This window comes from Ursus arctos, unplaced genomic scaffold (genome assembly GCF_023065955.2).
Source record: "Ursus arctos isolate Adak ecotype North America unplaced genomic scaffold, UrsArc2.0 scaffold_32, whole genome shotgun sequence".
NCBI lineage: Eukaryota > Metazoa > Chordata > Mammalia > Carnivora > Ursidae > Ursus > Ursus arctos.
In genome coordinates this window covers 26,301,506-26,324,904 of record NW_026623008.1, presented here as the reverse complement: position 1 = coordinate 26,324,904, position 23,399 = coordinate 26,301,506, and the positions used below count along the sequence as shown (strand labels likewise).

At 51.9% G+C, this 23,399-nt stretch overlaps 1 protein-coding gene across 5 annotated transcripts in view; it reads left to right on the top strand.

Moving 5' to 3' along the window:
- KIAA0319L (KIAA0319 like) overlaps window positions 1-18,014 on the top strand; it is an 88,815-nt gene extending 70,801 nt beyond the window's left edge. For 4 of the 5 annotated variants that reach the window (XM_026516695.4, XM_026516694.4, XM_026516696.4 and 1 more), the window contains exons 13-21: window positions 264-412; window positions 1,574-1,725; window positions 2,065-2,203; window positions 3,887-4,046; window positions 8,061-8,203; window positions 9,007-9,129; window positions 9,687-9,777; window positions 11,374-11,465; window positions 16,783-18,014. In XM_026516695.4, the coding sequence (XP_026372480.1) occupies window positions 264-412; window positions 1,574-1,725; window positions 2,065-2,203; window positions 3,887-4,046; window positions 8,061-8,203; window positions 9,007-9,129; window positions 9,687-9,777; window positions 11,374-11,465; window positions 16,783-16,970 (1,237 nt within the window). In that variant the 3' untranslated portion in view covers window positions 16,971-18,014. Of the gene's footprint in view, window positions 1-263; window positions 413-1,573; window positions 1,726-2,064; window positions 2,204-3,886; window positions 4,047-8,060; window positions 8,204-9,006; window positions 9,130-9,686; window positions 9,778-11,373; window positions 11,466-11,833; window positions 12,437-16,782 lie in introns of those variants that run through there. The other variant, XM_044390600.3, reaches the window with a different exon arrangement.
- Window positions 18,015-23,399: the final 5,385 nt, after the last annotated feature.

The following is a 23,399-nucleotide window of genomic DNA, read 5'->3' as shown; positions in this document are numbered from 1 at the left end:
ATGTTCTAGAAACTCATAGAAAGGATAAAGCTAGACGTGTTTGAAAGCTGGCAAATGGAATTTTCTGATCAGCAGGGTAGCCTGTATTTTGGGGCCAAGTGACACTCTGTCCAAATGGACTATTTTTAAACATGCCCTCTCAAGGTCTGGGAAACAATAGTTCGTGTCTCAGCTGAGGCAATAATGGTCTGCTCCTGCTGAGTCAGGGACGAGAGAGCAGCAGACAGGTACAACTCCACCCTCTGGTTTCTGTCTTTGTCCAGGGGACCCGATGGCGTGCAGCTTGAGAATGCTAACAGCAGTGTCGCCACCGTGACAGGGCTACAAGTAGGAACCTACGTGTTCACCTTGACTGTCAAAGATGAGAGGAACCTGCAAAGCCAGAGTTCTGTGAATGTCATTGTCAAAGAAGGTACCTCCCTGCCTTGGGTTGGTGCAGCCTCTGGGTCAGATACCTGAGGAACTGGGCATCTTTTTTTTGGCTGCAGAAATTGATCAGAGACAGGGGGTCAGGGGCAAGTTGGGGGGAAGGGCAGCTGTTATGTGCTTTTCTAAAACAACCTTTAATTGGAAGTGACCGCAAGGTGAATTTTAACTTCTCGTCCCCCCCCCACCTTCTCAATTGAATAGGGAAAGAATTTCGTTTTTTTCCTGTGCATTTTTATTTTGCCTCTCTGCTGCTAAGCCCTGGGGTTTCTGTGGCTCTCCTGCTGGCTGCAGTGACACCTGCTGTCAGGCCTTAGAATGACTGTCCTGCTCTGTGGTTTCCTCTGTTCGTCTGTGAGCCTGCTGACGCCTGCTTGAGACAGGGGTCGATGGGCTTGCTGTGGTTTGCAGGCCTGGGACCAGTGGTGGCCTTGGGGGAGGGCTGTAAGCAGACGGGAGACGCACAGGTGACTCCAGCTGGGGTGTCCTGTGCTCAGCGAATAGAGATTGCACACCTGAGTAAGCAAAGCCGCAGGTGGGGCCCGGGAGAAGAGAGGTCTCTTTTTCCCTGTTAGAGCATTAAGGAAGGAGTACAAGAAGATATTGAAAAGATAACATTTTTAGGCGATATTTTGAAGAGAATTTGTGGTATCAGCTGCTTGAAACCTAAAGTCTAAGGCTTTTTAGCTCAGTTGGGTTTCTGTCTCCAGTCATCACCTGCTTCCCAAGGAGAGACATGGCATCCTTCCAGGGAGGCTGCTAGGAGGACCCAGGAGAAGACTCTGCCCTTTCTGCTGAATGATGTCAGAAGAACATCTCTCTGGGTGGGACTGGAGCCTCAGGGCCTGGGGCACTGGTGGCCTAAAGTCTACGCTGTAAATCAGGAGCTTCCTGGTCCAGGCGGGGTTTTATTTAGCATGGAGAGAGGGCAACTGAAGCCTCGTCTTCACTGGGTCCTAACCCCCAACTAATTAAAAGTTGGTTTATTGTCAGCCCCCCACCCCATACTGTTAGGTGCTGTGGCATGGATAGGTGCTCACAACAGTTCTCCATTTCAGATGCTTTTGATGTTAATTTCCCCCTAAGCATCATGAAGAAGCATTCTTTCTTTTCCAGAATGTTATTTCATTGATATCTCTTTGGTTAGAAATGAACAAACCACCTATAGCCAAGATAACTGGGAATGTGGTGATTACCTTGCCCACGGACACAGCAGAGCTGGACGGCTCCAAGTCCTCAGATGACAAGGGAATCGTCAGCTACCTCTGGACCCGAGATGAGGGGAGCCCAGCGGCAGGGGTGAGTGCCAGGAACTGGAGAGCTACACAGGGTCACGTTGGGGAGATGGGGAGAGGCAGCTGAGCCAAACATTCCAGGATCCGTTTTAATGAGGGGTCTCTGTGTCAAACCTGGATTGCCCTCTGAAACTCGGGGAACCTAAATACTTGCGTAGCATTGCTCTGCAGGCTAGGGTGGCACAGAATGTGCTCCTCTGCCCTAATCTTCCAGCTCTGGGCTGCAGAGCTGGTACAAAGCAGGAGCTGCCCAGAGGGGGCTTAGTTAAAACAGAAGCAGCACCCAACCGCACAGGAGTGTGGTTTTGCCCTGCAGTGTAGCCATGTTGTTCAAACCCCACAGGAGGTGCTTAATCACTCTGACCACCACCCGATCCTCCTTCTTTCCAACCTGGTCGAGGGCACCTACACATTTCACCTGCACGTGACTGATGCGAAGGGGGAGAGTGACATGGATCGGACCACCGTGGAGGTGAAGCCTGGTGAGTCCATCTAGCACTGGGATTGGCTGGGAGTGCTGGGTTAGCCCCGCAGGACCTCAGTCCTGGGACCCCTTCCCCCCAGCGAGGACGGAGACAGGTGGCAAAGCCAGCTTCTAAACACTCTAGAAACCCCGAGCTGAAAAATCCTTGGAGACTCTGTTTCAACAGTATCCCTCCTCCCCACTCATCTCTGGTGGAGAAAGTGAGACTCAGAGAGGGCAGGGCTTGCTCAGCGTCACACAGCAGTTGTGTCAGAGCCAGGCCCTCGTGCCCCTGGTCCAGCACTCCCCTCCTCTCCCTGTGACGGATGAGAGAGGGTCCTGGGTGCTTCGGGAATCTGAGCACAGGAATAACTTGAGTCATGATGTCTCATCACCACCCAGCTGCAGAAAACAATTTATTTTTATAAGTTGAGCCTCAGGCTTTATCTGACAACCCAGGGAAGGTAAAGTAACTGGTGTCCTTTACATTTTTCAGATTTGCAGAAATAAAATTTCTTTCTTAAATAGAACTGTGTTTTTATTTTCTTTGAGGCTGATTTGGTATTAGGGAAGAAGTGAGTGTGAGGTAGGGTAGAGCTTTATAAATTCCTGAGCATCTGATGAGAAGGCATTAACTTTAAATCTCCTCTTTGTTATATAGGCCAAGCTCATGGACAGATGTCTTAGATGGGAAGGGATCTTGGCAGGTCTTCTAGTCCTTGTCCTACCTCTGTGAAGGACAACAGCCAAGATGCTGTAAAGTCTCTTCTGTGTTTAAAATCAGATCACAGATAGTCTACTAATTATGTAAATGATACATCAGAACAGGCAAATGGCGCATCCGATTATGGGAATGAAGTATTCTGAATAATCACTTTTAACTTCCAAGCGCAGAGCAGTCTCTAGGACACAATCAGAAAGGAAGGACAGTGGTCTCCCAGCTCTAGAGTTAAAGAAACATCGCGCAGCTCTGATACTGCTCTAGGGAAGCCCTTGTTTCTTGACCACCTGGAATTTTTTGTGTGTTTACTGTCTTCAGACTTGTAGGGCTGATGCATTTCCATTATCAATAAGATTGTTGAGATGGACATTTTTGCTCCCGTTGTTGTAGACAGGCACAGCAGGTCACTGAAAATCAGGTGTGCCTCAGAGAGATTGTAGCTACCCCCACTCGGCCTGGAGAGCTTAGCAAAGCCAACTGGGCAGAAGCTTTTATTATTATTATTATTAAAGATTTTATTTATTTGAGAGAGAGTTGGGGGGAGGGGCAGAGGGTGAGAACCTTTAATGCAGATTCCCCGATGAGTGGGGAGCCTGATTCAGGGCTTGAGATCATGACCTGAGCAGAAGCCAAGACGGACGCTTAACCAGCTGAGCCACCCAGGCGCCCCAGCGCAGAAGCTTTTAGAACAGACCTCGAAGCGTTCTTCTTCCCCACTCCCTTCACCAAACCCCTTGCCTTCCTGCTACGGCCCGATCCCCAGCACACAGGTGGTAGTTGTCAGGTTGGTATCGAGTTCTCCACACCAGCCCCAGATTGCATTGGTAGCAGTTCACTACAGTCCCTCTCCATTCGCAGGAGGTCGGTTGCATTCCCGAATGCGCTCACTGCTTTCTCTCCCGTGCCAGAACGGGTGCACAGTGGCAGGTCCGTGTTCACTCTCCTCCTTCCGAAACCATGACTGACCCCCGTGCTTTCCAGATCCCAGGAAGAACAACCTGGTGGAGATCATCTTGGATGTCAGCGTGAGTCAGCTAACTGAGAGGCTGAAGGGGATGTTCATCCGCCAGATCGGGGTCCTCCTGGGCGTGCTGGACTCCGACATCCTTGTGCAAAAGATTCAGCCGTACACGGAGCAGAGGTAGCTGGGCAACGAACGGGGGAGAAAAGGCAAGATCAGGGGCCCCCTGGGCTTCCTGATTGAGCTGAGAAATCGTGTGGGTAGACAGAGAAGGGTGGGCTCTCTGACCAAGAACTGCTTATGGTTTCCATTTCTTTACTGAACTTTTCTCTTCTAGCACAGGTCACATACTCAGTACTAGATATTGTAGCAGGGTACCAGGGCACCAGGTCAGAAGAGGTCCATTATGTTTGAAGGCCATCGTCTAGTAGGGAAGACAATCAGCACAGACATATAACATCAATACAGGGAGGATATGACAGACTGTGTGATTATCACGGAGACACGGGCAAGGCTGATTAATTCTTCCAGAGGAGTGGGGGCAGGATGTGGTCCAAAGATTTTCCACTGAGCGAACACAGAAAGACTAGGAGGAAATTCATAATAGGGGAATAGCATGAGCCATGGTCCTGTGGTGTGAAAATACAGAGTCCTCTGGAAGAAGTCCTTGGGTTCAGAGCACTTCCTAGGCCCCAAGACAAGGTGGGAGATAAGACTGGCTTTATAGATGGGGAACAGTCATATGCAAGCCAAGGAGTTTTTAGTTTTTATAGTTTGGGAAGGGGAGGACTCAAGTTAGGTGGTTTTATATGTGTGAAGTTTTTGTTTTGTTTTTGAAGCAAGGAAATTTGGTTTTTATTTCGTTTTAAGACCAGTAGTGTGGAGGCTAAACCAAAATAGAGAAAGACGGGAGACTGGGGAGCCTAGAACTAGTCTAGTAAAAAGGTAATAAAACGTAAGTTAAGGTAGTGGCAATGGAATGACAAAAGAGAAGAAATGAAAAGAAAACAGAGGAAAATCAGAAGGACTTGGCGATCCTTTGGGAATAAAGGTGAATGAAGCATCAAACACAAGGCTTTAGGTTTGGATGCCTGGATAGGTGGCAGATGCCATTAACTGAAGTTAGGGATACAGAAGGAACCAGTTTCAAGAAAAGATAATGAATTCAGTTTTGGCTGTTGAATTTAGGGTGTCTCATAGGTGACGTGGAGAGAGATTTCATCAGACAGTGGCACGTACGGGCTGGAACTTGGGGCAGGGAAAAAAAGCCAGAGATAGGGAGTCAGTGCATACAGGCAGGAATCGAAGCCATGAGGACAGATGAGTCACGCGGGGGGAGTGTCCAGCGCTCCAGAGAACCCGTGTTTGAGGAGGAGGTGCGGAAAGAAGAGCCAGGAGGGGAAACTAGGAACCAATAGTAGAGAAGAGGGAGGAGAAGCAGGTGGCTGTGGTCTGCTGGTAGTTGGGGGGCAGCTGGCAGTTGGGCGCTGCCAAAGGATTCAGATGCCACAGAGGAAGAGGATGGTGAGGACAATAAAACAGGCTTTTGGCTTTGTGATTAGGAGATCATTAGAACTACAGTGAGAGCATTTTACTTCGATGTTGGGGACAGAGGGCAGATTGATGTCACGGTTGGAGGATACAGAGATAGTAAATATAATGAGGTTGCTGCTGAAAATAAGATGGGAGATCGAAAGAACACCTTTTAAAGACAGGAAATACTTGAGCACTCTTATAGACTGAGGGAAGGTGCAGAGGAAAAGTAGGAGGTGGAGGCTGGGGAGGTGGGTTCCACATGTGGGCTGGTCCAGGGGAGTGGCCGCGGGCGGGGCGGGAGCACCACTTCCTCTGCGATGGAACAAGGGCAGGAAGATGTGCTATGATGGTGGATTTTAGAGGTAGACAGGATGGCATTCGAGAGCGTTGGTACCAGTGTGCTGGGTTTTGTCTCTGAAACTGAAGGCAAGGCCATCTGCTCTGAGGAGGTGGGAAGGAGGTGGGTAGCCTGAGGAAAATGGTAAAGGTTGGGAACAGCAGCTCCAGAAAAGGGTGTTGGCTTTGAGCGGTATTGAGGTCTCAGCCAAGGTTAGAGACATGAGATTAGAGTGGTGGTTTCCAACTCTAGCTACACGATACAACCACCTGGAGTTTTTATGAGTCTTCCGTTAGCTGCGCCTCACCCCCAGAGATTAGGATTCCATTGGTCTGGAGTGAGATCTGGGCACCTGAAATCTCAAAGCTCTCTAGCGAGTCTGACATGCAGACAGGGCTCAGTGGGTCAGAGCGTGAGGATTAGGACTTTGTAAGCTCTGCTAGCTGCCTGGGAGTAGGAGCAGGGCGAGTGGCTGCTTGGACTGACCCGAGCTGGTGGGGGTCAGGGCAGACGCAATGCTAATTCGCTGGTGGGCGTGCTGCTGGAAGGGTCTCGGAAGGGTTTGCTAGCACATTTGCTCTCACTGCATCTGGAAGAGGATGCAGGAGCAAGAGAAAAGCATCACAGTGGCTCTGGGTTTCTGGCTTGGACTGATGGACCTAGTTGAATTCAGGAGGAGGACAGGCATGGAGGGAGTGAGTATATGACAATGGGAAAGAGCACAGGGCTGACACCAAACAAACCCATCAGTGTCAGCTGTGGGATGATGAGCAAGGTACTACCCCTCTCTGAACCTGGCCTGCCACTTGCAAAAATGCTTGTGCCCTTTTATAGGATTATTACTGAGAATAAAGTAAGAGAATGTTTATATAGTCCCTACCACATAGAGAGCGCTCAGTTGGTGGTTAGGATTGGAGGTGCGTAGGAGAGATATGGGGTGGATATTCTAGCAAGTTTTGTGGAAGTAGATGGGGTCATTCGGGAGAGACGAGGCGAGAAGAGGTGAAGATTTGAGGGTTACTGGTATAGAGAGAAATTGAAACTATCAGCATGGATTAGGTAACTGGGAGAATGAGAAGTGGACCACAGATCTTCTATGGCAAAGGTTTGTTTCTTCATTCTGGAATTTATAATACTGCACTGTTAGTCTCACCATGCAGCAGACTTGTAGAAAGTCTTTTCATGACAGTGCTTCCCAACCTTTTATGTCATGCCACACATAGGAAATGATGCCATGTGTGTGACACTTTGGGATAAACTGATGAGGCTGCTTCCTGGAACGAACTGATCCAGGGCCTCCGGGTCCTAGTAGCCACCCTGTGTGCCAAGGGGATCACTATCTTGGACACACCTACAACCCAGTGTGACCCACTGATTGCAAAGCTTTGGCTGTGAGAGTCACGTGCAGTCAGGTGGACTCCCTGAAATGAAGGCCAAGGCATAGAGAACAGACTTGGTGCCCACATAAACGTGAGCTAAACACGGGCTGCCTTGGACAGCAACTGACGGAAAAGCAAACAGGTTCTGGACATGGGGTAGCATGGTCTTGCACCAGCCACACCACTGCGTAGGGTCCTTCCCGTTGCTGTTGTAGTAAGGATCATTTGGCTGTGTTGCTCTGTGGATTATGCTTTTTTCTTTAAGATTTTATTTATTTATTTGAGAGAGAGAACAAGAGGGAGAGAGCACAAGCGGGGGGAGGGGCAGAGGGAGCAGGAGAAGCAGACTCCCCGCTGAGCAGGGAGCCGGACAAGGGGCTCGATCCCAGGACCCCGGGATCATGACCTGAGCCGAAGGCAGACGCTTAACGGCTGAGCCACCCAGGTGCCCCTGGATAACGCTTTGATGCTGTCCGACAATCTGCATTTCTCAGTGTTATGGGTTGTCTTACAGGTAACCTAGACACAAACCCAACAGCACCACGCCACAGTCTTAGCTGTTTAAAGGCTGACAGCAGAGATGTAGTGAAACCGAATCCCCATTTTCCTGACTTCCAGTTCTGGTTTGGAGTGGGTCCTCTTGTGAGCTGGGGCAGCTTAGGGCGTTTCTGAAAGTGAAGGTTTTGGGATCAGACATCTCAGGTTTGGATTTGGCTCTGCCATAATGAACTGTGTGACCCTGGGCAAGTTACTTAACCCTTCCAAGCCCGTGTTGTCCGCTGTGAGATGGAGAGGACACAGAACAGCGTTCCCACTGCTGCGGGGAGAGAAGGCATCCAGTACTTGGCACAGCGCCCGGCACCCCAGAAGGGGCTCTAGCGAACGTAGCTGCCTCTGCTGTTGGTAGCTTCCGCTCATTCCCACTGTCGCGTGTCTCTGCAGCACCAAGATGGTATTTTTTGTTCAAAACGAGCCTCCCCACCAGATCTTCAGAGGCCGTGAGGTGGCAGCGATGCTCAGGAGTGAGCTGCGGAAGCAGAAAGCAGACTTTCTGATATTCAGAGCCCTGGAAATCAATACTGTCAGTGAGTAACTCGGGGCGGCTGGGAAGAAGAGCCTCCCCAGTGCCCACAGCCCCGCTGTCCTCACGCTTCCTCTCCTGTGCTCGAGGAACACGGACATAGTTGCTTTGCTCCACTACCCGTGTCGCGAAATCTCCCAACTCCGCGCTGGGGTTCTTCCCCTGGGGTCCGCGGGCCCACGACAGAGCGTCCGAGGGGCTAGGAGTTGGAATGGGAAGAAAATGACATCTTTATTTTCACCACCTCCAACTGAAATTCATTAGTTCCCTGTACTATGAAGGTGGGCAAAAAGCCCGGTAGTAGTAACAGAGCCCGTGACTTAAGGCGGTAGAAATCACAGGTACTTTCATAGCACACTACCGGCGAGATGCCACTTTTACTCATCACTGCTTCAAAATTAGGGCAGCTGTTCGACCCGCTGCTAGATCTGGTTACTTCGTGTTTTCATAAAGACACACGTGTATTATTAGCTTAAAACCGTAGATTCTTAAATATTTCAAAAACATGTGCCATATCATTGCTTTCCTTCGTAGTACTGTGTATTTTATGTTGGCATTTACATGACTCACAGAAGGGGTCTGCGGGCCCTGAAAGATTAAGAACTGCCCACAGGGAGCAGAGCAAGCAGGACAGCCGGAACTGTGTCGGTGGCCCTGCTAACATCAGCTAGCTGGCTGACGTGCCCGTGACCATGACCGCGGGCGGCGTGCACCCGCCAGCAGCTGTCCCGGGGCAGGGGGGCCTCCCGTCCTCACGCGCACCCGCCCTGACTTCTGTCCACCTGTCCCCTTTCCCGCTGCTTTCAGCGTGCCAGTTGAACTGTTCTGACCATGGCCACTGTGACTCCTTCACCAAACGCTGTATCTGCGACCCTTTCTGGATGGAGAATTTCATCAAGGTGCAGCTGAGGGATGGAGACAGCAACTGTGGTGAGTCTTCCGCTCGGCACTGTGCCAGCGGCTTTGGCGCTGAATGTAGTTGTTCTGAGTTGAGCAGGTGGGTGGTGGTGTTTCCGAGGCAGATGAGCAAGCGAGGAGAAGAACTCCGTGTATTTTCTGTTTGCAGAGGACTTTTACTTCCTTCCTCCACGCTGCTCCAGGTTCGAGCAGAGTTCTGCAGCGGGCCTGAACCAAGAACCAGGCTTAAGTCCGACCGCGCGCACACTGCAGCCCAAGTTAGATCAGCTGCAAGGCCTCCTGGCTTTGTGGAGCCTCAGCGGGGCAGCCCAGTGGGAGCCCTCAGGTTTCTGGGCCCACTGGGCCCCCCGGGAAAGCTCCTGACAGCCTGCCCCGCTGCCCCCGGGGCCCGGCAGGGACTGTGCAGGAGGCTGAAAGCTTCAGCTGCCTACAGCTGCAAGGTCTCCCCTGCCCTGGGCACCGTGGGGGCCTTCATGTCCGCAGAGCCAAGCCGCTGCCAAGGCCGGGGCAGCCCGGGCCGTCCCCTGGCCTCTGTCTTCACAGCCCCTCCATTTTGTCTCTCTCTGCAGAGTGGAGCGTGTTGTATGTTATCATTGCTTCCTTCGTCGTTGTTGTCGCCCTGGGAGTCCTGTCCTGGACGGTGGTCTGTTGTTGTAAGAGGTAAGATGGCTTCTCCTCGGAAATGCATTCGCGTCGGTCTTGCATTTGTTCATCAGGGAGGTATCTGGCACCTTCCACATGGAAGGCGCTGGGGTTCCTCGCTGCCCGTCACCGCCCGAGGCAGGCGAAGAAAGGCTTTCATCCCCCTCTCCCACCCCCCAGGGCGGGAGCGCGCTCCCTCAGCCAAGTGGCCGTCACCGCACTGATTCGCAGGCTGGGAAGCGTGGCCGTGGCCAGGGTGGGAGCGGGAGGGCCTGGGCGTGTGTTCCGACTCCACAGCGGCCTCACCACTCAGCGTGTGAGTTTTCAGTTCTCTTGCCCTCCTTTCTAGTTGGGATTCACGTGTGTACATGTCTTCACGGATTTGTAGGCTTCGGTTAGTCAGGATGAAGTGTTCTGTTTGTTTTTTGGTTGGAGTCTTCCTATCTAGTCTTATGATATTTAATGGGAATGTTTATTATTTGTTTTTCATGATTAATAATAAGTATGATTTCTACATTACTGTGTGCCAAGCATAGGATGATATTTTGTAGGTAATATATATTTTTTAATGCATATAACCACCTTTTCTCATCTCACAGCTAAGGAACTGTGGGCTCAGGAAAATGGCCTCACCTGTCCACAGACACACAGTGAATAAGGAGCAGAGCTGAGATTTAACCTCTCATAAAATGTAGAAAGTGAAAACAATTTTAAATTCCCACCAGCCTAAGACAACCACCATTAATAGCTTGTTGGTTTAATGCTTTCCTCCTCCCTCTACCTGCCAAGCATCAGTTCTTTGTTCTCTTGATGTAATAGGGAGAAACGGAGCGTGTCTGACCTCACGTTGCTTCCCTTCCCTTGCTGCTGTGAGCTACAGCTTAGAAACTTCTGCTGAGCCCTGCACACAGGCATGCTAACCATCGACAGAACTTTGCTTACAGCTGAGATTTACAAAAAACTGCTTTTTTACCTGAAACCTACCTACTTAAAGGAGATAAGGAAGTACATACAGAAATGCCTGTGTTTCAGATTCACAGGAACAACACGACCAGGTTCCTACAGAGATCAGCTGACCAAGGACGAAGTTACACAGCCTTCTTGGATGTCTGCAGATATCAGTCGCTTTTTGACTCCAGCCTCCTCCCACTTCCCCTCTTCCTTACATGAAAACAGCCCCAGTCTCAGGCTGGGGAAGATGATTCTGTGGGACAGGAGTCTGCCATCTCCTCGTTGTGCTGGCTTTCTGAGTCAAGTTGCTTTTCTTGCCCCAAGCACCTTTCCCCTCGACTTCCTGGCCTGTCGTGTGGTGAGCGGGAGCTCGCAGTCCGTCCCGTGTACGTTTTTGACCAGTCTCTGCTTCCTTGCCAGTGGTGACTCTGTGGTCAGACGGTCATAGTTGCCCTCCTCTCCCAGAACCGGTGAGGAGTATTTGAAGAACCAGCCACAGCTGCCACCTTCCCTGGGCTGGGAAGCACGGCAGAAAACAGTCCTGTTAGGAAGCCCCCACCGGGACAGGGCGTGCTCTGCAGTCTGGCCGTGACCCTGTGTTGAGCTCCCTGAGTCTCACGCAGAAGCCCCTTCTTGAGCCGCGGTGGGGATTGTGTTTTTCAGGCAGAAAGGAAAACCCAAGAGGAAAAGCAAGTACAAGATCCTGGATGCCACGGATCAAGAGAGTCTGGAACTGAAGCCAACCTCCCGAGCAGGTAGTGGCCCTTGGGGTTGGGGGTGCGGCCTCTAGATTCGTGCACTCTCCCTGTGAAGACCCGCTGTCGCTAGTCCCCTCCTAAATGTGTCGCTAACAGCTATTTGTTCTGGAAAAGCATTTGTCTACTGCTTGGTGGAGGGCTGAGCTTGCCCCACCCTGGCAGAAGCAGCCTGCTGGATGAGCTCTGAGTCGGGGCCCCCTTCTGGTTGTGCTTCACTTTGCAGAGGGACTCGGCCTCTCGCTCCCGTTGGCCTGCTCATTTGCCTCAGGATTCCCTCCTGGCTTTCAGCTTTTCAGGCTGCCCCCGGTAGTCAGGCTCAGGGACCTGAGTCTCTTAGGCCTAACCAGTCTGTCTGTTCTGGGCAGATGACAAGGTGAGGCAGCAAGGAGATCGAAGCCAGTGTCCGCCAGCTGACCTCCTTTCCAGCTGGCCTTCGTCTCCCATCTTCGTCTAGCCGGCAGTTGGCAGAACCACAGGCTCCGCCGCTGTCCTTGAGCAGGCAGGAGGGCGGCTCGCCAGCTGGCTCCGGTGCGCGGGCCTGTCAGGTGCCTCCCACCAAAGAATCGTTGACTACGCCAGCTCCGAGAGGGCTTCGGTGATGGGGCGGGCAGGAGCGTCATGGGTGAGGTTTCCGTGTGTCATGAGGCCATGGCCACCATCGACTGTTTATGGGACTCTAGGCAGAGCTATTCCTAAACACTTGGCAAGCAGAACTGTTCTTATACAAAGAATTAAACAGCTTTGTGTTAGGAGGCGGGAGGGGGATGCAGAGCGTTCCAAGATACCAGCTCTGCCCTCGGCGTTTCAGGCTACAGAGGCAGCAAAGACACATCAGAAGAAAACAAGCGCTCTGTGGCGGTCTGGGCCCCGCACCTGGGCAGCCGGATGAGAGAAGGCCGCGGGGCGGCGCCTGGGGCTCCTCAGACCAGAGAGGGGCAGCCGGGGCCTCCCCCGGGGACAGACTGGGAATGGAGCCTCGGGGTCAAAATGTGCACAGCCCCCCCCCCCCCCCCCGCAGAGCAGCCAGGGTGGTTCTCACATGACTCCCAAAGGTTTCCCCGCCCTTGAAATCCTTCGGTGACTGACTTGGGGTCTGGCCGACATGGCCTTGGGTGAGCTTTTGTCTGTTTGCTTCTCTGAGATCTTCCTTCTTGCTGACCTCTCTCTTCCTCAGTGCATTCTGTCGGTTCCTATTTCTGTCCAGAAAGCTCTTTCTCATTCCTCCCTTAACCAGCTCATGTCATGCTCACCTCTGCCACGTGTCTGTTTTGGCATTTCTCTCCCTGTATTATACGAGTTATGTGTGCGTCCCCTTACCAGTCAGCGAAGTCGTTGAGGGCAGGGACTGTGTCTTACTCATCTGTGCATCTGGATCGAGACCACCGTGTGCCAGGCCCTCTGCCGGCCACCGGTTACATCCGGTGAGCCAGACCAACAGACTGCTTCTGCACGGCTTCGGTCAGACAGACACGAAACACACACACTCACAAATACACCGAAGTGATGATGAAAGGTCTTTATAGAGAGCACTTGAACTGAGACTCAAGGGACAAGTAGGCGTTAGCCACAGGAGGATTCTGGGAAAGAGCAGTCCAGGCAAAGGAGCAAAGTCGGTAAAGGCCCAGCTGCCGAAAAGAGCGGATGCCATCTGAGGAAGTAGAAGGTGAACTATTGGACATGGTGAGCACGGGGCCAGTGGCGCGAGGCCGCACAGGTGAGCAGGGACCTCGCTGTGGGCTCCTTCTGAGAGCAGTGGGGAGCCACAGGCAGCTTTTTAAGGAGGTGAATGGTCTGTCTGACTTACGTTTTAAAAAAAACCCTGACTGCTATGAGAGAGAACTGGAGAGGCAAGAGCGGGTGAGAGAGGTTCGATGCAATGTCCTAATGGTGGAGAGGTAATGAGATAAGGAGAGGCACAGAGATTCCAGGTACCTTTGCGAGGAAGACCTGATGCAGTTCGTAGCATGTTGGCCAAGGAGACGTGCAGGCTGGTCCCTGAGCTGCTGCTTTGAGCATGTGTGCACTGGGTGGTACTGGAGAGGAAGTGCTGGAGGAGAGTAGTGTTTGGTTTAGGACCCTTGTGAATGGGGTTGAGGAAATGAGGCTGGAAGACTGACGAGGACCAAAGTGTGGGAAGTTCTGAACATCAGCCAAAGGAGTTAAGAATTCTGATGGTGATGAGAAGTGTCATCTTGAAAGTGCTGGCTTAGGAAAATCAGTCTAGTGGAGGCCAGCAAGGAGATTTTTGCAGTGGTCCAAGAGGGAGGTGACAATGGCTCAACCAGCATGGGGTCAATGGGATGGAGGGACAGGAAAGGTCAGGGCTGACTTCTGACCGGAGGGACAGAGAATGCTTCTGTAGACAGAATCAAGGCATCGGTGCAGTGACAGCTTGAGTAAGAAAAGATGAATTCAGTTCAACTCAGCAGAACGGTTGAACTGCCAAGCGTCAATGTAGGAATCTTCTAGATGCTGGTGAGGGTGAACACAAAAATGGGTCACATCCCTTTTGGGGAGGATGTTGAGGGACAAAAGGAGAGTCCAGAGCTGAAGAGCCCAAGACGGGCCATCAGTGGGGAGGAGGGACACCATTGGGGAGCGGTCAGCAGTGTCTGTTGCTGCAGAGGACAGATAAGAAGTGTCCACGATGAGGGCACCGGAGGAGTTTCTGGTCACCTAAAGAGCTGGAGTAGGATGGGGACTGGAGGCAGAGTGACAGTGCAGGTTGTTGAGGCAGGAAGTACGCGGCGAGGAAGCAGGACCCTAACTCCTGAGAAGTCCTTTGCGCGTGGAGCAGCGAGTTGTGGAGGAGCAGAGCGGGCGGGGGGGGGGGGGGGCGAGGCTCGGGCAGAGATGCAGGGGACGGGCAGAGATGCAGGGGACAGGATGGAGGGAGTGGGGGGAAAGGGGAGGGTGGGGGGATACAGGGGGTTACTCCGGCAGTGGTGGAGTGGAGGGAAAGGCGGGGGGACGGCACCAGGAAGTGCTGGGCTGAAGAGGCAAAACGGGAAGGAGGCAGACGTCCAGCGAAAGGGGGGTTGTAGCAAGGGCCCCACGGTGCTGATGCATCTGGGTCACCACGGTGACACTAGAGACAGCCAGGAGGCCCTTCTGTGTGGGCAGTGTAGCTGAGGGAGCAGGGAGGGTCCCTTTGTGTCTGGTCTCGCGCGCCTGACCAGGCTGAAGCCTCCCTCTACTTCTGGACTCAGCCCATGACTGGGTGCAACCCAGAGCAGAGCCACTAGCAGGATGGGGAGAATGGGATTTGAGCTGGAGAAGCTGAGCCTGAAGCATGGATTTAGTGGGCCGTGTTGTGAAGAAAGGTAACGTGTGGAGGTGAGGTGGCACCGACCCTGTTTGCCGGGAGCCAGGCCGAGCGTGGACGAGGGCTGCCCGTGGAGCTGCGGCGCCCAAGGCCACCAGGCAGGGCCTGAGGGCTGCCCACCCGCAGGAGACCTGGTTTGCGTTCAGCAACCTGTGGTTTTTGGGTTTGTTTTGCTATTCTATTGATTTTTCAAAGCTTTTTATTAAAGCAGATTGAACCATATGAAATTACGGGTATTTGACTTTTCTGACCTATAAAAATGGCAGTTTTTTGTGGTTCAGTCTAATGTGTACAGAAGATCATAAGGTCAGCTTGATGGGTTTTTGACAAGTGCACATGCCCACATAACCCACTCCCTCTCTTTCCAGTCTTTGCGACTTCCTTCTACCATCTTGGAGTAGTTTATATAAATGGAGTCACTGTGGCCTCTTCCACTCCCCATTACGTTTAGGACATTCCTATGTGGTGTTAGTGAGAGCACGAGTCTGTTCATTTCCTCTGTGTCATTTCCACTGTGTGAATGTTTTTGGCGGGCGTATCGTTGTCAGACAATTGAATTCTTTCTGTTTCTGGCTGTTACGAGGAGTGCCGCTGCATGCGCTCCTGTCCGTGCCCAGCTTGTGCTGTTTAGTGTGTGAAATCGCTCAGTGCTCCAGGCAGAGCAGGAGCTCGTGTGGGAAGGCGCTGGGCGACTGCTGTCTACTGTGGAACCAGGTGATGTGTCCCCCTCTGGCTCCTGTCCGCTGCAGCCATGGAGGAGGAAGGGCTCGGGACGGGCTCTGAGAAAGGGAAGCTTCGTGTGGGTACTCGGAGGGGCATGCCCCCACAGGACAGAGGGGAAGGGATATTTCAGCTACAGAGGCAGAGCCAGGGTTTGGGGGACCTTGAGCCTCCCCTGGGCTTGGCCCTTACGTTGGCCACTGTCCTCCACCACATGGGAGCAGCTCAGGATACTGGCATCAGCCTTACGTCATTCCGGCCAGGAAGGGACAGAACAGCTGAGAATCCTCTGAGAATCCTGAGAAACTCCTTCGGTGTTTCAGGGGATCTGCGTGGGACCAGGGGGAAGGGAGAGTGAATGTTGGGTATGGGGGTTCAAATACACCTCACCTGTCTGGTCACCTTTTTAAGAAAGGAGGTAGGTTAGCTCCAGGGTGGGTGAGGTGGGGCCCGGAGCACTGCCACGCTGGGTCCTCGCTGTGGGCACTGCCCGTTCCTCGTCGAGCTGGCTCAGCCTGCCTTGTGCTTTTTCCGGTGCAGCCTCTGCAGCCTTAGGGATGATACGGGGCGAAGGTGGCTACAATGGCTCGCAGAATCTCAGGCATCTTTTCTGACCTCAGGTGCTTCTTATGGGTCCTTGTTTGTGTGTTCTGATGAGCTGATGGCTTGGGACTGTCTCTGGGAGTCCCTGGTACCCCAGTCAGGCGCGCTCAGTAGGAGTGACCTCCTGGAGCCAGAGGCCTGCTCTCTGCCTCCAGTACCCACGCTGTGAAGTCAGAGCAAGCAGCTTTGGGGCGTGAGGCTACGTCCTCCCTCCACGTGGGGGAACTCGAGCAAGCCCTTGGCCATCCACGCCGAGCCAGGACACGGTGAAAATTCCTCCTCTAGAGCTGAGCTCTTGTCTGTTGTGCTTTCCTGCCTCCTGTGGGAATCCCATCCTGTTCATGAGGGGAGAGGATAAAACATTCCACAATTCAAGAGGAGATCGTGTTTGGGTGGCACTAAGCAAAGCTAACAGATACTGGAGATCGAGAATCCACATTGCACCCCAGGTCTATTGGTCCCGTCTAGTCTCTCTGTGGCTTCCCCGAAGGAACTGTTCCAGCTAACCAGGCCTGGGAGAAGGACTCAGGGAGCCCCCTGAAGCCTGGAGAGGGGGTGGCACTTTTCCCATCCCTCTGCTCCTGTTCAGACTGGGGAAGGGTGCAGCGCCCGGCTCAAGCCGAGGAAGGTGTGTGCTCCTGACCCTGGGTTCTGTCTGTCTTACAGGCAGCAAACAGAAAGGCCCAATGCTGAGCAGCAGCCTGATGCGCTCCGAGTCCGAGCTGGACAGCGATGACGCCATCTTCACGTGGCCAGACCGAGAGAAGGGCAAACTCCTGCATGGTCAGAATGGCTCCGTGCCCAACGGGCAGACCCCACTCAAGGCCAGGAGCCCACGGGAGGAGATCTTGTAGCCCACCTGGTCTGCTTCCTCAGGGTAGGGTTGGGCAGTGCCAGGGTCGGAGCATTGCCGGGCTGCTTCTCATGCTTCCCGTGTGTGGGCAGCTGTTCTCCCAGCATCTGCTGGTCACTCCACCCTAAACCCTCAACCAGAGCTGCTGGTACTTGAATCCAGAGACATTCTCCAGGAACCCTGAATGAAGCTGTGAACGAAGAGGTTTCCTCTTTAAACCCCTCTGGTAGCCCCCCCACCCCGCCCCAACGTCCTCACCTCAGGGCCTCCTTTTTCGCGAACCCCTCCCCTGCTCCAAGAGCCATCCAGGCAGCTCCCAGCCTCCTCTCCAGCTCCCTGTTGGCAGCACCGCTGCTCCCAGGGCGCCTGCACAGGCCGTAGAACCAGGCACTACCAGCCTCCTGCTCCGAGGGCCTGCCTGTGGGCATGTTCTTTGTTCTCTTCTCTGGGACACAGTGCACCCTTTCGCTAGGCCCGGAGGAAGTGGCGCCCCCTGTCCTCACCACTGATGTGGGTGTCCGGCCCGAGATGACGGGAGGACGGGCTGTTTCAGGAATGGAGAGGGGCCCCTCTGGCTGCTGGGCTGGGCTGTCCTGTCCGACAGCTGGGCGGGCCACAGACGTTTCCCTTCCTCCTGACCGGCCGCTTCAAGGCTCAGGCCCCACACCCTGCGCCTGCAGGAGACAGTCACACACTGACGGAAAGGTGATGGCGTGAGCGCATGTGTGCGACCGCCCCGCTGAGGGTCCTCTGCGTCCAGCTACGTCTTCTCCGTGTGTCCCTTGCATGTGTGTGTCAGAACGTGTGCGCATCAACTCCTCATAGGGCTCTCGGCTACTTGCAAGGCAACCTTGACCTGGACAGACTTCTGAGCTCCTTGGAACAGAGACTTTCTGAATCCCTCTGGCCCTGTCACTGGTTCCTCAGCCCTGTTCTCTGAGTGCCGAGGAACAGGAGCTTTGGAGTGACTTTTTGGAAAGAAACTTAGTTTACACTACTGCACTACTGTCTGTTGTGAGATGATTAAACATGCTATTTAATTGTACGTGTGCCTGCCAGGTGTGCTGCGTCGTGCTGCGTTGCTGACCTGTACCACGGGTCCAGCCGCCTGCGCATCCCGGTGACGTGATGGCTTCCAGAAGGCAGGCTGCGGGCCGGGCATCATCAGTGCGTGTGGCCGATGGTGCTGGGATTCTGCCTCAGCCGCTCCTGGCCCCCTGCCGGCCAGCTGCTCCCCTCTGACTAGTCCAGGGAGGCAGGTTGTCTGTCCTCTTCTCCACACCTTCTGTTAACACAAAAATGATTCATTCCCCTACTCCCTTGGCCAAGCAGGGGATTCAAAGTGTCCTGATGCCCAGGGTGTGGACTATGCTTCCCTTTTGGATTTCCAAAGTGGGAGGGGCAGCCTTGTGCCCCCAGAACACCGCAGTGTTCACGGAGCAGCTTGCACGGCATGGGGTAGGGGACAGTGGTGATCCTACTGTATCCAAGGCCCTGTGTATGAAAACCCACTGGGGGTGGGCAGGATTGTCTCCGTTTTTCCAGATTCAGAAACTGAGGCATAGCAAGAAATAATTCAGTCCCCATATAGTAAATGACAGAATTAGAACTCAGGCCCTGCAGAGTCTGTGTTTGGTTTGGATCAGAATCCTCTGGGAGGCTTGACAGACTGTGGGGCCCCAACCTCGGAATTTCTGAGTAGGTCTGGGGTGGAACAGGAGAATGTGCCTTTTTTTAAGTTTCCGGGAGATGCTATGCTGCTGAACCAGGGAGCACGCTTGGGAGAACCACTGGTCTAGAAGCATATATTCAGTGCAGCATCAACGGGGGGCAGCAGCTGTCCCATCCTGAAGGTCTGAGGTCATCAGAGAAGCCAAAGATTAAATTGCTCTGGGCCGGGGGGCCGGGTTTTCTCCGTTGTGCAGGTCAGGCCACACAGGAGGAGTAGAGGGGCAGGCAACCAGGACTTGGGGAGCTGCGTGCGACAGAAAAGCTTTAAATTTAGGAAGGAGCTACAGGACTCGATCACATACTGGCTTTGTCGATTCTTCCTGTTTTGGGGGGAGTAGGGCTCATTCCTGCGTCTAACCGACCTCAGCCACAGCTCACCGAGGATATGCCTCTATCTCAGAGATGAATAATTTTTTATCTCCTACTCCTCCCACCAAAAAAAGGCAAAACCCAGGAACCAATGCTGCTTTCCTCCATTCGCCTCAGGCTGAGGAGCGCTGAAGTACCCCTTCCGCATTACAGAAGCACCAGTGTCCTCTTACTCACTGTCCTGTCGCTAGTCCCCAGCACCGTGGCAGGTCCGCACTTGAGCGTGTGCCTGTGAGGAGCACAGGCTAACACAGAGCAGTGTGGGAGACGTGGCTTCTTAAAGGAAAATGGCAGCTGATCAAGGGAAAAGATGGCAGATCTCATCACTGCTGAGCTGATACTCCAGGGGAACATGGCCCACCAAGTTCCCGGTAGTATTACTTAAGGAGTAGAATAAAGAGAAGGAATTAAAATATGAACAGTAACATAAGATGGGGGGTAGGGATCAAATGATGACTGAAATTAAAGCAAGCTAAGATCCTTCCGTAGGCGGACAGTAAAAAATGATGATTAGCTTTAGAGTTTAAGTCATGTATTCATGTTGTAAGTACTGAGAAAGCCACTGGGAACTAGAATGTAACAGCTACACCAGATAAGGGGAGAAAAAAAAATTAAAAATACGTCTATCCCCAATGAAAGTAAATGGGCAAAAGTTGTCAGATTGGATATCAAAACCACTACCGCCACTTCCAAACAGAAGTTAACAGACTGGATGTATTTGTAAAACTATATTTACAAGAGGGCGCCTGCGTGGCTCAGTCGGTTAAGTGTCTGCCTTCGGCTCAGGTCATGATCCCAGAGTCCCAGGATCGAGTCCCTCATCGGGTTCCCTGCTCATCGGGGAGTCTGCTTATCCCTCTACCCTTCCCCCCTGCTCGTAATCTCTCTCTCTCTCTCAAATAAAATCTTAACAACAACAACAACAAAAAACTATGTAAGAGAGACACCTAAACTACAACATCGAAAGATTGGGGAAAAAAAAAAAAGGACAGTAAAGCTATACTAGGGGCTTTCGTTCCTATTAAGACAATGAAGTGACATAGGCTCTGGCTCCCTTCCCCAAAATTTAACTTAGAAAAACAATACATCTTAGGAGATAGCATAAATCTGAGGAATAACCACCATAACCTGTAAGAAATCCCTCCCAAGTCCTACAAGAACCCTAGGAGACTGAAGGTCGTCATGAACTGGGAGGTAGGCCGTCAGTGAGATGTCTCCCTTTGCTGTACGTGGGATCATCAGTCACGTCACTGGTATCAGTGAGCCACTCTAACTGCAGCCCAAAAGCTCTGCTGGGGTGAAAAGGGATGGGCTTGTGACACCTGGGTGGCTCAGTTGGTTAAGCGTCTGGCCTTCGGCTCAGGTCATGATCCCAGGGTTCTGGGATCGGGTCCTGTGTTGGGCTCCGTGCTCAGCGGGAAGCCTGCTTCTCCCTCTTCCACTCCCCCTGCTTGTGTTCCCTCTCTGTCCCTGTCAAATAAATAAAATCTTTTTAAAAAATAAAATTAAAGAAGTAAAAAACTCTTCCTTATAAAACCCCAGGGCTGGTAGATGACAACTAGGAAGTTGCTGATGCTTCCTAAAGATCTGAAGGTAAATCTTTGAACACCTACTGCTGGGAGTGGTCAGCAGGGACTACGAGGTATCTTGAAGTCATTACCTCCCTTTCTTAAGCTCACTGGGACAGGACAGAGCCTGGCCCTGGCCGTTCGTCAGTAAATGTCACCTCACCAGACAGGAGCTGGTGCTCTGAAGGAACACGATGAGCTCACAGGCCAAAGTAACCAGATGCTGCCTGAGGAGTACAATCCTCAGCCCCCAAAGACAGTAAACTAAACATACACACTAGCAAGGAACTAAAAATAAAGCAAAATAAATGTACAGGGAAATAGCAGCCATATGAAACAGGAACAAGAACCGCATTGGAAGTACCCAGTATGAAACAGACAGTGTGACTCGGATAGAGGGACAGATACAGGTCAAAACTAAGCAGTTAGCTGGTGCGTCATCCTAAGGGTCTGTACCAAAACGAGGCAGGAAAGGAGGGAGACACACAGCAGTACAGAGGCAGAGTTGTAGCGCCGACGCCTGAGTCACTGGCAGTCCTAGGAGAAAAGGGGCAAAGTGGAAGAGGAAATATCTGAAGAAATGAAAACGGACCCGAATTAAAGATGAAAGAAATCATGGATGAAGATGTAGGGAACACAACAGAAACACTATAGTGAAAGAGTAAGACTGCCTAAGAAGAGCAAAAATTCTGAAAGCACCCAGAGAAAGATGGCAGATCAATTACAAAGAGAAAGAATCAGACATCAGGTTTTAACACTATCCGTAGGTGAGACACAGAGTCACATTTCCAAAATACTGAAGGAAAAGAACTTTGAACTCAAAATTCCTATCAAGACAAACTCAAGTATGAGAATGTAATAAAAAATATTCCCAGGGCGCCCGGCTGGCTCAGTTGGTGGAGGCTGTGAGTTCAAGCAGCACAACGGGGGTAGAGTTTACTTAAAAAAAAAACAAAACCAACCTCTCAGGAATACAAAGCTTCAGAATTTTTTTCACAAAAGATCCATTTAAAAAATATTCTTGGAAGAAGCAGTCAAATATGAAAAACAAATTTAGACATAAGAGCTACAGGAAGTAAAGGTGAGCAAATAAAATACTCCGGCAAAGTTTGTAATCCAAAACAGCTAGGGCCAATGGAATATGAAGTATGTCAACAATCCAAAACCAAAATTCCAAAGAATATCAACATGGTAGGACTGGGAAGACCAAAGGAACCTAAGAGTATAATATAAAAGTCTTGGGGAGCCTGGGTGGCTCAGTCGTTAAGCGTCTGCCTTCGTCTCAGGGCGTAATCCCTGCTGGGAGCCTGCTTCTTCCTCTCCCACTCCCCCTGCTTGTGTTCCCTTTCTTTCTGGCTGTCTCTCTGTCAAATAAATAAATAAAATCTTAAAATATAGATAAAGATATAGATACATAAATATAGATATCTTTCTAGAAAGATTTAGATGGTAGTTAAACCAATAGGGGTAAACAAACATGATTAGTATTGAGTAAAATCAATAAAAATAAAATTGGAATGCATTACTACTTTTAAACAGAACAAAATTTTCCATTGCTACTCAACGGGAAGCAAGGGGGAAAGACAGTACAGTACGTAGACTCTCTGAAATACCAGCAGAAACAGGTCCCTGGGAAGACGGCCGGGTAGGAGGACCCTAAGCTCGCCTCCTCCCACAGATGCAAACACTCACATCAACATAAATATCCAGAAAGAACGATCCAAAGCCTGGCAAGACAAACTCCACAAATACAGGTAGAGAAGGGGCCATACCACGCAGCCCATGAACACAGAGGATGAATCTCTGTAATATTTGCCTTTGAAAGCAACAGGGGCAGAATTTTGTGAGTTCTCACAACCAGAGGGATTGAAAGCCTCGAACTGTAGAACTCTGCGGGCTCAGCTCTGGGAGGTCTCGGGGGGCGGGGCCTTAGGAAGCAGAGTCCCTGCCCTCAGAGAGATAGTACAGCCGGTGCAAATGCGGTGCAAATGCGGTGCAAATGCGGCATGGAACCTGGAACCCGCAGTTTGAAATCCCCAGGCGCAGATGGGAGGGTGAGTGATTTGTGAATCTCAGAGCAGGGCCTGGAAGGACAGGGGTCACAGGAAGATGCCTCCAGGAACAAAGGAGCTGGCAGGCGCCATTTCCTTCCCCCACCCCCCAGCATAAACCCAACCAGCAGGGATCCTGCCCTGACACTTGGTAACCTAAATTGCCTACACCAACACTCCCCACCCCCCTCACTTCTGCATATCTGCCCTTCCCGGTCACATTCACCCTAAGTCTTGGTGCTGTGGGCCCCACCCCAAAAGACCAGTGCAAACCCTGACATCTCCTGACTCATGTTTTATGGGACCTCTGGTGGCGGCGGGGTGGCGAGGAGGGGGCGTTGGGTCTCACTTCCCAAGCAGACCACCACATACCTTGTTAAAATGTGTCCCATCCCCGCTGGGGATCAAATACTGCCCACAATGGTCAAAGAGAGCCTCTGTAGACAGCTGGACTGAAGGAACAAGAGGCCAAGACTCAACAGTAGAGCACACACGACACACATAGGAGATACTCCCTGAAGTGCCAGGCCCTGGGGAACAGGGGACACTGCACTGCAGGGCACTAAGCGACCTCTTCTTCATAAGGCTATTGTTAAAAGCAAGAGAAATAGTTGAATTTCCTACCACACAGAAACAGACACACAAAGTTAGACAAAATGAGAAGACAGAAAAATATGTCCCAAATGAAAGAACAGGACCAAACCACAGTAA